We start from the raw sequence: 12,600 nt of genomic DNA on the forward strand, positions 1-12,600 counted from the left end.
TTTTTGTTATGTCTTCTTTTTCTTCATTTTTACTCAGTGAAAGATCGCTTGGCAACAGATAAATAAAATTTGAGTTAGTTTTCCTTTGATTTACCTTTTTAATTGAGTTTCTTTTAGATGTACTCTTTGTTAAATATTCTATTTTTATTTAATTTATACCATGTCTAGATACAAAGTAATCAGTTTCGAAGGACGCTTTCAAAGTATTCTCTCTTCCCCTCCATACAGTAATACATCCTCTGTACTACAAAAATTATGCAAACGATTTTTTCTTACATTTATTCATTATTGATTTCTCGTCCATTCTCTCTCGCCTGTCTTTACATTATCAACTCAATTGGCCTTTTACTCCATTCTCCCAAAACGTTATAAACAAATCTTGCGGTTCTCATTGAAACTATACGTTCTCGTTTAATTCATACTTTATTTACTGTCCTCTATCATTCCTCTCAAAACCTCTGAGTCCATATTCTTTTATATCTCCTTGTCTATAATCCAGTTTTCGTTATGAAAACATTGCTTCCATTTCTCCCTGTCCTAAGATAAAACGAATTGTGACATACGCTTCAGTAAGGAATACTTTGCAGGCTTTTCACTTTGCAGGCTATCCATTCCTAGATCCCTCCCTGCTTCCTGCTGCACCTCCTTTGACATCTGCATCCACATATACATGAATACTCTGAACAATTAGGTGCTCGGCAGAGGGTTCCTTGAACCACTGTCACATAATTTCTCTACTTTTTCACTCTCAAAAAGCTTGTGGAAATACTGAATAACTAAACCTTACCTTGCAAGCAGTGATGTATTATCACAATGTTCATGTCCCCTATGTCTGCCAGAGCAAACAAAATTTCGTAGCATTCAGCGGAGGGGGTTGGCGATTGGAATTTAGCGAAAAAACCTCGCCGCGTTGTCAAACGCCTACGTTTCAATGATCTCCATCCTAACTCGTTTACCCCACCTGTGACACAATCTCCCCTATTTCGTGATAATAGAAAACGATCTGCCCTTCTTTGAACTTTTTCGATGTCTTCCTTAACTTCCACCTCGTAGTGATCCCATAACACGCAGAAACACTCACAAAGAGGACGGACAAGAGTATTGTAGGCACCAACTTTAATTTATTTGCCACAACTTCTACGTATTCTACCAATAACGGGTTTTCTTCCCTACAATATTTTCCATACGATGATTCCAATTCCAGTTGTTTGTCATTGCAGCTCCTAGATATTTAGTTGAATCGACAACCTTTAATTATGACTGATTCATCGTGCAAGCGAACTTTAACGGAATTGTTTTGGTTTTCATGTGGCATTACGTGCCACAAATCTAAGATAAATGTTCTGATTGTTTGCTAAATAGTTTAAATATACTTCAGAAATTCCAGAAGGTCTACATCACTTTACTTGCGGAATCACATTCATCACTTCCGTTTCACTTGGTGACGCCCCTGCAGTTACTGCAAACTATGACCTTTCAGACAGAAAATCACGAATCCAGTCTCACAACTGAGACGACAGTCCATAGGAAAGCAATATGGTTGGAAGCCGCTCGTCAGGAATGATATCAAAAGCCTTTTTGGAACTCTATAAATACGGAACCAATTTGAGAGCCCCTGTACGCAGTACGTCGTGAGAATAAAGTGCCAGCTGTGTCCCACAACACTAATGGTTTCCAATATTTCTGGCTATTTCATAACTTAGAACAAATTATCTGTTCACACATCCTGCTGCATGTTGATATCAATGAAATATATCTGTAACTCAGTGGATTACGTTTATTTTCTTTTGTATGTATTGCCATGGTCTGTGCAACTTTCCATTCTCCTCCCTCACCATAAATATTAGAATATTCCTCTTGACTTCGTAGAAAAATTAGGTAAACCGATGCATCGTTGATGCACAAGACGCACTCCCAAACTGTTAGTCCACTCAACAAAGACTTTGCGTGTAGGAACATAATCGACTATGAGAGGATCGTGGCAACATAATGGAACATGACTGGTGACGCTGTGATAGTTCTGTTACTTCCTGGAACGACGGAGAATTATCTTGGAAGATTCACTTAATATAATCATTGTATACCAATAAATAATTTTGAATGGATTCCACTTTGGCGTGTGATCGTCTTATCAAATATCTATTTACCGATAGGTGAGATTACTTTTACGCAACCACTGATCTCGTTGTTACATTGCGAATTATTTGTATTGCTCCATGAAAATGTCGAAACATTGTCAAGAGTAAGAAGCAGTAGCTCTCTGTTCCAAATTGGCACGAGCGTAACATTTCATCTCCTCTGTGACAGAACTACAAACAGTTATGTCGAACTCGGAACGACATCTTTAGAAATTTTATCGTCATAAGACGCCTCGATGCTTTCAGTAACCAGTAGATCTAGGAGTAAGAAACAGAAAATACTGTGGAACTGCTACTGAAAATACACAAATCAGTTAATGAAACTATATCACGGAAAACTCTGTCAAATATGTTCAGCAACTACTCTCACAGCCACATTGTTGTATTCACGCTGCAGTCCGGTAAAGCTACTTGAGTATGACAAAAGATTTCATGTTTGATTAAGATAGCCATTCGTTGTATGGTACTATGATGAGACACCAGTACTATTAGGGTAGTCCATATTAACGTAGTTACACGTTACGTTATTGAACAAAATATACACAAATATTAGAGAAATTGTCAACAATATATTCGATCTCATTATCGAAAACGTGTTGCCAACCTAGTTCCTTGGTGCTGTCTTCCAGGGTCGCATTTACTGCTCTGGAACTGCAAAGCATCTCATTTCTTGGCAACTAATGTCCGCTGCGAAGGGCACATTACTGTGAAGCAGCTCGTAACACAAAACACCTTCTTTGTCCCACCAGATGTGTATCAATCACATTGCATTTGGTGGACGTATACAGGCAATTATTTGAAATAATGTTTGTTATGGCTTATCCACTATTTTCTCCTTACGAAGTTACCATATGCTACATTAAATCGCCATCAGGCGGCGCTGATTTCGGTTTACGGTGACTTCCATAAATCTATTATGGCAAATGCCGGGATCAGTCCTTTGAAAGGGCACACACGGAATACCTCCCCAGATCTAGATTCTGCTTCGCGTCTTATCACGCTTTCGACGAGATGTATCGTAATCCTCCTTCCTTTCTTTTAACTTCAATATGACTACTGAAGGCAAGGCTCGCAGGAAGCGTAAATGGTCGTCACAAGTACCAATTTTTGGGGACACTGTCATTGACAATAGTAGTAAATCGCAGAAACGTCCTTCATCATGGCCTGTTTGTCTTCCTGAACGTGGTGATTAATTTATTTCAAAACGATAGCACTTGAAACAATACAACATGACTTTCTCGATAATACTCACTCCATGCAAGTGATAGGTGTTTCAAATTACCTTGACTGCTTTCACCCTTTTATTGAACACAAACAGAACACAATGTCACAAATGTTAGACTTTATTCCTTTTTAGACTCCGTTTTCTAATGCATAATCGACGCTCCTCATAATGTCAAAAATGAGAAATATTCAAGTTGTCATGGCACGAGCTACACTCCGAACTTGAATAAAATAAGACCATAGTTAAATACACTTTTAGAAAGATCATATACAAAGTCGCCTTAGAGCATAATGATACGTAATATTATATCATACACAACGTTCCATAATGTTCTACTTGCTAATTCGAGCACAGAATAGACCGCTGGAGATCATGGGCTCTCTGCCCAATGCGTCGCGATCATTTGGATGTACGCCGGTCTGTATCAAGTGGCCGCTGGCTGACGCACTGAAATTCGTCTTGCCATGAGAGACACTCACGAGTCCTTTCACAATCATGTTGTTGCAAGATTTTTCTTATTACTGACTGGATAGAAAATGAATGAAACTGTCTGACCTTCTGTCAGGCTCAAACTCTGCTAGACCACGAATAGGTTATTCACAGCAACAGCTGAGGTGGAAGGTAACACTTCTCGTACCGTGTGCTGCATACCCCATTACGACAAAAACATGATGATAACATATGAGAAATTCGGTGGTTGGTTGAACCGAGGCTTGCTTGGAATGGCTAAGGCGTGGGTTCAGTTCGCACTGAGGCTAACAACTCTTTAACAGCCACAGGCATACCCTCTTCACCTGCAGTACCGCCGAGTAAAGAACGCAAGACTGTGCTGTGGTTCCAAATCAATATTCTACATGTCTACTCGCTACTGTCTGGAACAGATTTGGGTTAGTTTTGGCTGTCTGATGTCGAAGTCGCTGCTTGCAGAAAGACTGTATCTAGTATGCATCTAGTAAGCTTTGTTACTCTAGTAATGTTATTTTAGTTCACAAAGCAATTGTCGTTTAAAGTCATTTGACCTTCATCTCTTATTCTAACTGATCTTGAAATTTTGAAGATGTTAGCACTGGGCTGGGAATCGAGTTCCGATTCCTATTTTTCTCTGTGTTTGAACCCTTGGAGATGATACTGTCCCATCATTTCGTTGTTTCCTCACGATTTCAAACACCCCCCCCCCCCCGCCCCCCCTGTCTCTGGGAACGGCGCGGTCCTAACTACTAGTGAAAGAGAATTTGGTAGTTGGCATCTCTTTGTGTCAACATCGAAGAAAAGCGTGGGGTTGGAGACCCAGGCAGCACAGCTAATAGCCTGTAAAATATGCTAGGGATACCATATTTTTCTAGAAATGCCCTAGCTGCTCCATGACGTGAGGACGGTAAACCCACACTGTAACAAGACAGTTTCTTCATCAGAGGCACAGTGTAACATTAACTTAGTTACAATGGACAGCTTTTCCCGAACCGTGAAGTGCAGAATACAGAGACTTGCGTCCAGTAATCAGGTCATCACTATCTATAATTGCTGTCCTTTGAGATATTCGGTCTGCTCTCTACCTTCTTCTCCACAAGGTTGGAAACATGACAAGTTCCCTTAATGGGGGATCTGCCTCAGTTCAGTGACCTCTTGTCAGGGCCTGTGGGCTCACAGACCACTGCAGTCCATTGCTGGATGGAAGCAATCAGTTTTAATCTACAGTTCAGAGAGAAGATCATTCTGCATCCTCTGTACATGTCACCTAAATCATTAGTGTTTCTGAGACCAGAGACAGCTTATTGCCAGCTGATATGGATGTTTGGCATCCGTCAGATAGGGAAGTTATGCTCGTTTTGTGTCCTCTTTGGTGCAATTCAAGAGCAGGCCTTCGTCAACATCGTTAATATAAACACAACATGCACTTACGATGGCCACCAAAACTGCAACAGCCACACTTGATACCAGCACTTGCCAAAGGTCTCTACGTGTGTCTGGTAGATTCTCAGATTCAGCTTTTCAGTAGTTTCATGTCAACACGCAACTCATAACTTGTACTGCATAACGTAATGACAGGCTATGATCAGATATTCGTATGCGTACAGCTTCTATATTTTTATTTGAGCATACTATGAGAACATTATCCATCAGATCAGACCTCTACAGGTAGCTTTATTCCAATAAAGGTTAATCTACACATCTTGTTGAGAGATCTGTAGCATTCGCTGACCTTTTGGTTTTATAGGAGTATGAACATGCCGCAGATATTACAACAGTCGAAACTCCGATGGACCACCCACAACTGAAATTAAGTGAATAAATATTAAATTTCAGCGTAGGTACCATTTTTGTAATCAAATAGAAATCTTTTCGCAGAGCTACCTAATTATCTGTTTCCGTATATCCTTACCCGCTCTTTATTGAGAGCTGAGTAAACATTAACATCTCTGTAGCAGTGGTCAGGCAGTTGTTTCAGACAGAGTAGAAGCCACAGATTAGTCGGCGGATGATCAGTAACGACACACATTTCGAGACATTCAGAAGCTATGAAAATTTCTTAACAGGGAAGGATGGCTAACATCATTACACGATTCGATGGTAGTTCAGAAGTGTCAACAAAGAATTATTGCTTTAGCGTTTAGTTGTATAATTCTGCAAGGAAATCTTGCCTTTCCTAACTTTCTGACATTTAACTGGATTTTCTAGATCATAATAGGAATGCAATGGCGAACACGTAAGCTTTATCAACAGTGAGTTATGTTTAGTGTTGTTTTACAAAAGCGAAAATGATAGCATTGCACAAAAAGAAAGTCTCTTTCAGTCTCCAGAGTAATATACGCTGTTACGAAACTTCCTGAAACGTAATTATGTGATGGACAGCAGTAGACAATTCATACGAAAATAACGTCCTCTGAAGGTCGTCCTTAAGCCGTCATCTACCAAATCTTTTCTTGCGGATGTGGTTGCCCACTGCGGACTTTGGAAGTGTTTCAGAGATATACTGCAGATTAAAGAAATGAGCTAAACCGCGAATGTTCTTGTTATTTTTTCTGACCACTTAATCAGCCAGCAATGATTTTCAGCTGAGAACCACAGAGGAGTAGAGCTGAACTCTAGCTTGTTGTTTGGTGTGCAGGTACTGGTGGCAGCAGGCCTGCTATTGGCAGTGCTGAGTCAGGATGGTATGGCACGGCCTTGGGGCCACGGAGGCGGCGGAGGCGGCGGCCACGGCGGAGGTGGAGGCGGCGGCCACGGCGGAGGCGGAGGCGGTGGAGGTGGTCACGGAAAACATCTCGGAGGACCTGGCGGCTACGCCCACTCCTACGCCTACTTCCACGGACCGGTAGCTGGAGCCCATGAGGCTGTCCACGGCGGCGGTGGCCATGGGGGCGGCGGAGGCGGTGGCGGACACGGAGGTCACGGGGGCGGCGGCGGTGGCGGACACGGAGGACACGGTGGTGGTGGCGGCGGACACGGAGGTGGTCACGGAGGCTACGGTGGCGGCGGACACGGAGGCGGTCATGGAGGCTACGGTGGTGGCGGACACGGAGGCTACGGTGGCGGACACGGAGGTCACGGGGGCGGCGGCGGCGGTGGCGGACACGGAGGACACGGTGGTGGTGGCGGCGGACACGGAGGTGGTCACGGAGGCTATGGTGGCGGTGGACACGGAGGCGGTCATGGAGGCTACGGTGGCGGCGGACACGGAGGCTATGGTGGCGGTCACGGCGGAGGTGGCGGCGGGCACGGAGGTGGCGGCCATGGAGGCGGTGGTGGTGGACACTACACTGACTTTGTCGTAAGTACATCTAAAAGAAGATGTAATACCATCCAAATCTGCTATATTCAACAAATCTAGTTTAGTTTGCCATTGGCTTCTCATAGACACTGCAACTGAAAACAGATGTCAATACAATGACGTGACTGGCAGACACTGATGAGTGAAATAATTTTTTGACTATGAAAAATTGTGGGCCCAGTTTCATAAGGATTCGTATGTAAGACAGGAGTAGCAGATTTCAGTATAAAGCACTAAACTGATATGGGAATATGTATCAACTTTTTTTAGTAATTTAGAATTCATGTAAGATATCCTGAAATGATACTGAAAATATAGAACTAACATGTGTCACTTAAGCCTAGCTGTGAAGCATTGGTTTCCATCACTTGAATCATTTTCTGTTACGGAAGTGAGTATATAACAATCTTCTTGAACAAATCTCGAATGTGTGAGATAATTTAGTTTATTTCTGTTCAATAACTAGTAGATTTTAAGGTTATTTGCCTACTTTTGATCTTTACTGTACTGTGTTGTTTGTAAGCTTTTGTCAGACTACCTGCAGTTTATTTTCTCTTTCTTCTAGCATGAATGGAACGAGTTACAGTGTAATAAAGCAAGATTTTGTATGAACTGAAAATTTTCTCAGTTGATTGGTCATTTAGATAACCTTGTACATTCTTCTGCTGTCTAAGTTGTTATTGCTTCTTGCCACATCTTGTGCTTACCATGATCTGTTTTTTGCTCTACAGGCCTACCCACTGTACACCTACGGTTATGACGTGTCTGACAAGCACACTGGAGACCACCACGGACATAAGGAGGACAGAAAGGGACACAGTGTGATCGGTAAGCTACAGATACCGCTATAAAGGTTTGTTCATGTTAGCGATGAATGCAAGGGTCCACAGCTTAAATAATTTACAAAGAAAATTTATAACGCTTTCGCAGCCCATGTTAGGATCTTTTTTCTTTATTTATTCGCATAATCGGTTTCGAGATACTCAGTTTCATTATAGAATTATTATGCGAGTGATTATATTGGACAGTGAACAATTAGAAAGTGGAGCTAAATATAATGTTTTTATATTGCGACGACGTCGAAGGCTCCGTATATTCAAATGGGCTATGTCCCTTCTTGAAGCATACGTGTGAAACAGTCGAACTGTTGAGAACAGTGCTGAAGACTTGTGAGACGAACTGTATCCATCCTCTTCATGTCAGAGACCAGCTAGCGCTTGCAGAGTAAAATATGTACTTGCTCACTCTTTAGTACCTCAAGGCTTTCAGGAGGTCACTGTGTCAAAACTACAAGACATACAGAAAATAGACACCTATTAATGGACGGATCACCTTTCCAAACTCTTACCTCGCATTACAGGTGCTTAGTATGGGCACTGTTTGTGACGTGGTAAATGTCGATATGTGTATGTAGTTCACTGAATCCGCTTAAGCGAACTGCCTAAAAGGCAATCCGACAATATGGAGCGGATGACTTTCTGCGTGGTCTGAGACGCCTACCACCCAGTACGATTACACCATGGCGCGCATTAATAATCGAAAATTGAAGAGATGATCTGTCTACTGAATGCTGCCATTTTTCTTTAGGTTCTGTAGTTTTCGTACAGTCCTCTAAAGCCTCAGAGGTACTTACGAATAATCGCGTATATCGTCAGCCACATTGTTCACCACTAATCCATACGTACTACGTGACTCCTGCAGGAGAGTACCACATCAAGGAGCCGGGCGGCGACGTGCGCGTCGTCAAGTACAAGGCGGACAACAAGCACGGCTTCCAGGCTCACGTGAGCGGCGGCGCCGCAGGCGGAGGTCACAACGACCACTCCGGCTACCACAGCGGCTGCCACGGCTGCGGATCCCATCACGGAGGCGGCGGCGGCGGTGGCGGCGGCCACGGAGGTTATGGAGGCGGCGGACACGGAGGCGGCGGCGGCGGTGGTGGTCACGGAGGCGGCGGCGGCGGAGGCCACGGAGGTTACGGAGGCGGCGGACACGGAGGCGGCGGTGGTGGTGGCCACGGAGGTCATTACTGATCGACACTGTACCTGGACCACACCATTCTGTAATCAGATTCTTCTTGTATGTTTGTTAATGTTTTTGTATAAATAAAAATTTTTAGCACATTTACTGCATTATTCTACTCACAATCGTGTACCTCGAACCAAGATATGAGAGTTGGTGGAGTATCCTATTCCACTACATAGAACTTAATACTGAGTGATACAAAGATTGATGATAGACCCTATCGTACTGATGGTTCTGAATAAGTGCCTTTGGATAATGAAAGTGTCCATACTTGGACGTGTCACTAACAGCATTTTTCATCAAAGTATTGGTTGATCTTTCACACAGAGAAAAGCAAGCAACTGTGAACACCCTGGAATTATTTCTAATTCGTCAGTGTTATGATTGGTTTCGTGTGGTGCACCACAATTTCCTCCCTACTTCTAATCTCTCTTAATTTCAGTGGAACAGCTATTATTTCTTGTGTATGAAGGATGTTCATAAATTAAGATCTTATTACTTATTCAAAATAGATAAAAAGGTTTATTTACAGTCTGTATGCACACAGTGACATAACTTCTCCGCACAATAAACAAACAAATGCAGACATTTGTCATATTATAACACCATTTCTTCACCAAAGAATGCTGCCACCTGATGCTTTAGCCAGTCATTGACAGCGTCCTTCAGCTCATCGCTGGATGTGAAGTGCTGAGTAGCCAGTAACATTTTCATCTTGGAAACGGGATAAAGCTCGACTGGTGTCGAGTGCAGACTATAGAGATTATCTTCAAAAATCTTCCAGCCAATAAGTCTGATATTTTATTTGTCGAGTTCACAAAAAATGTTCAAATGTGTGTGAAATCTTATGGGACTTAACTGCTAAGGTTATCAGTCCCTAAGCTTACACACTACTTAACCTAAATTATCCTAAGGTCAAACACACACACCCATGCCCGAGGGAGGACTCGAACCTCCGCCGGGACCAGCCGCACAATCCATGACTGCAGCGCCTAAGACCGCTCGGCTAATCCCGCGCGGCGTCGAGTTCACAGTATGAGGTCGTGCACTGTCGTTGGAGATTGATGTCTATGGTAATCATCCCTCACTACTTGTTTTGGACTAACTTTCGTAAGAGTCTCATAATAAACATGTGATATCACAATATTTTTGTGTGTTACTCTCACGAAATATACGAGGTGTGGCTAGAAAAAAACCGGACTAGTACTGGTGAAACAATAAAACGAATGCAATAAGGCTGAAAGTCGCGTGGCTTGTCACGTGACTCTCGCTCCGCCTACTGCTCGAGTTTCATCTGCCTCCTGCACTCAGTCTGCCCGTGGCGTCTGTTTTAAGTAGTTGACGTTTTGTCTGTGCGTCGGAAAATGTTGAGTGTACAGAAAGAACAGCGTGTTAACATCAAATTTTGTTTCAAACTAGGAAAATCTGCAAGTGAAACGTTTGTAATGTTACAACAAGTGTACGGCGATGATTGTTTATCGCGAACACAAGTGTTTGAGTGGTTTAAACGATTTAAAGATGGCCGCGAAGACACCAGTGATGACACTCGCACTGGCAGACCATTGTCAGCAAAAACTGATGCAAACATTGAAAAAATCGGTAAACTTGTTCGACAAATCGCCGTTTAACAATCAGAGCAGTGTCTGAGTTAACAGGAGTTGACAAGGAAAGTGTTGGGCAGATTCTTCATGAAAGTTTCAACATGAACAAAGTGTGTTCAAAAATGGTTCCAAAGTGTCTCACAATTGAACAGAAGGAACGCCGAAGAATGATTTGTTCTGACATCCTGGAAAACATTGAAAGTGATCCCACCTTCTTAGAAAATGTTATTACTTGCGATGAATCGAGGTTTTTTACTTACGATCCCGAAACTAAACGCCAATCGATGCATTGGAAAACTCCTGGTTCTCCACGACAAAAAAAAGCACGAATGTCAAAATCGAAATTCAAGGCAATGATGATTTTTTTTTTTGACATCAAAGGGATTGTGCACATTGATTGGGTACCAGAGGGACAAACAGTGAATCAGCATTACTACATTAGCGTCCTGGCTACCCTACGTGAGTGAGTACGGAGAAAACGGAACGATTTGTGGAGAAAAAAGTCATGGATCCTTCACCAAGACAATGCCCCAGCTCACAGTGCGTTGTCAGTGAAGACGTTTTTGGCAAAACACAACATTCCCATCTTAGATCATCCACCCTACTCACCTGATTTGGCCCCCTGTGACTTTTTTCTTTTCCGTAAAGTCAAGTCAGCTTTGAAAGGAACTAGATTTGAGACTGTTGAAGCAGTAAAAGAAAAAGCGACGGAAGTAATGTATGGACTTACCGAAAATGATCTGCAGCATTGCTATGAACGGTGGAAAATTCGTATGGAGCGGTGTAGAGACCGAGGAGGAGAGTACATTGAAGGAGATAACATGAAATTGTAAATAATTATAAATAGCCCGCGAAAGGCAAAGGTCCCGAGTTCGAGTCTCGGTCGGGCACACAGTTTTAATCTGCCAGGAAGTTTCATAATTGTAAATAAATGTTTTTTCCAGCATCAGTCCGGTTTTTTTCTAGCCGCACCTCGTATTGTCAAAATTCCTTTGGTATTGCAAGAAATTGTAACCATTATTTTGAACTCCGACAGCGTCTGCTTGAATTCTTTGGGTTTATCGGAAGAATGGGGCTGTTCCTTAGTTTCAGAGTATACCTACTGCACCCATGTCCCCATTCAAGATTGTATTCAGAAATTCCTTCCTCTCTACATAGTTGCGCTGGAGGAATGTCAAGACTGCAGTCACCATTTCAGTTTTGTGAAAATCATTTAGACATTTTAATACTCACCTTGCACATAACTTATTGTAACGTGACCTCTCTGTGAGTAGTGGGATAAAGCTTGTATGAGGACAAATTGATATCAAATTAATTAAATGATCAACTAATCCCCTCCTCCCTCCCACTGAAAACGTCATGGGTTTTCCCTAGTTGGCATGTGGCCACCGATTCTGGGCTACTTTTCTTTATCACCCTATCCTCTGGGAAATCCCCACCCCTGCCTCCTCCCCTCCCTCCCTGCCGATACGAACGCACTACTTGAATTTCACGCGGTTTTGAATGCAGTTTCTGGTGTGCTTTTCCCTATCACCCTCCTCTCTGGGAAATCCACAAACTCCCTTCCTCCCGGAACTCTGCCCCATGTTTCATATCAAATTAACTGACTAATTAATTAAACAGATGAAAAAATGAAATAGCTCAATTGAGGTACCTCCTCTTAACCTATTTTGCCACTTGTGTATTCTGTCGTTGAACACAGGTGGCTTCAGATGAGGTCTGAGTTATTTCAGTAACGCCATTCCCCTCAATGAAACTGATTGAGTAGTTAATTAAATCGATATCCTTTTGTGTGGGACAGTTTTCTGTGGTGAATATTGTGTCAGATTTCTGGGCTCCTCT

General features: G+C 42.6%; 1 protein-coding gene across 1 annotated transcript in view; it reads left to right on the forward strand.

Moving 5' to 3' along the window:
- The window catches only part of LOC126204159 (uncharacterized), a 36,703-nt gene that overhangs the window by 7,006 nt on the left and 17,097 nt on the right, over positions 1 to 12,600 (forward strand). The window contains exons 2-6 of the mRNA XM_049938567.1: positions 6,470 to 6,611; positions 6,732 to 7,132; positions 7,864 to 7,960; positions 8,834 to 8,959; positions 9,032 to 9,154. Coding sequence (XP_049794524.1) covers positions 6,470 to 6,611; positions 6,732 to 7,132; positions 7,864 to 7,960; positions 8,834 to 8,959; positions 9,032 to 9,154 — 889 coding nt within the window. The remainder of the gene's footprint in view (positions 1 to 6,469; positions 6,612 to 6,731; positions 7,133 to 7,863; positions 7,961 to 8,833; positions 8,960 to 9,031; positions 9,155 to 12,600) is intronic.

This window comes from Schistocerca nitens, chromosome 9, assembly GCF_023898315.1.
Source record: "Schistocerca nitens isolate TAMUIC-IGC-003100 chromosome 9, iqSchNite1.1, whole genome shotgun sequence".
Taxonomy (NCBI): domain Eukaryota; kingdom Metazoa; phylum Arthropoda; class Insecta; order Orthoptera; family Acrididae; genus Schistocerca; species Schistocerca nitens.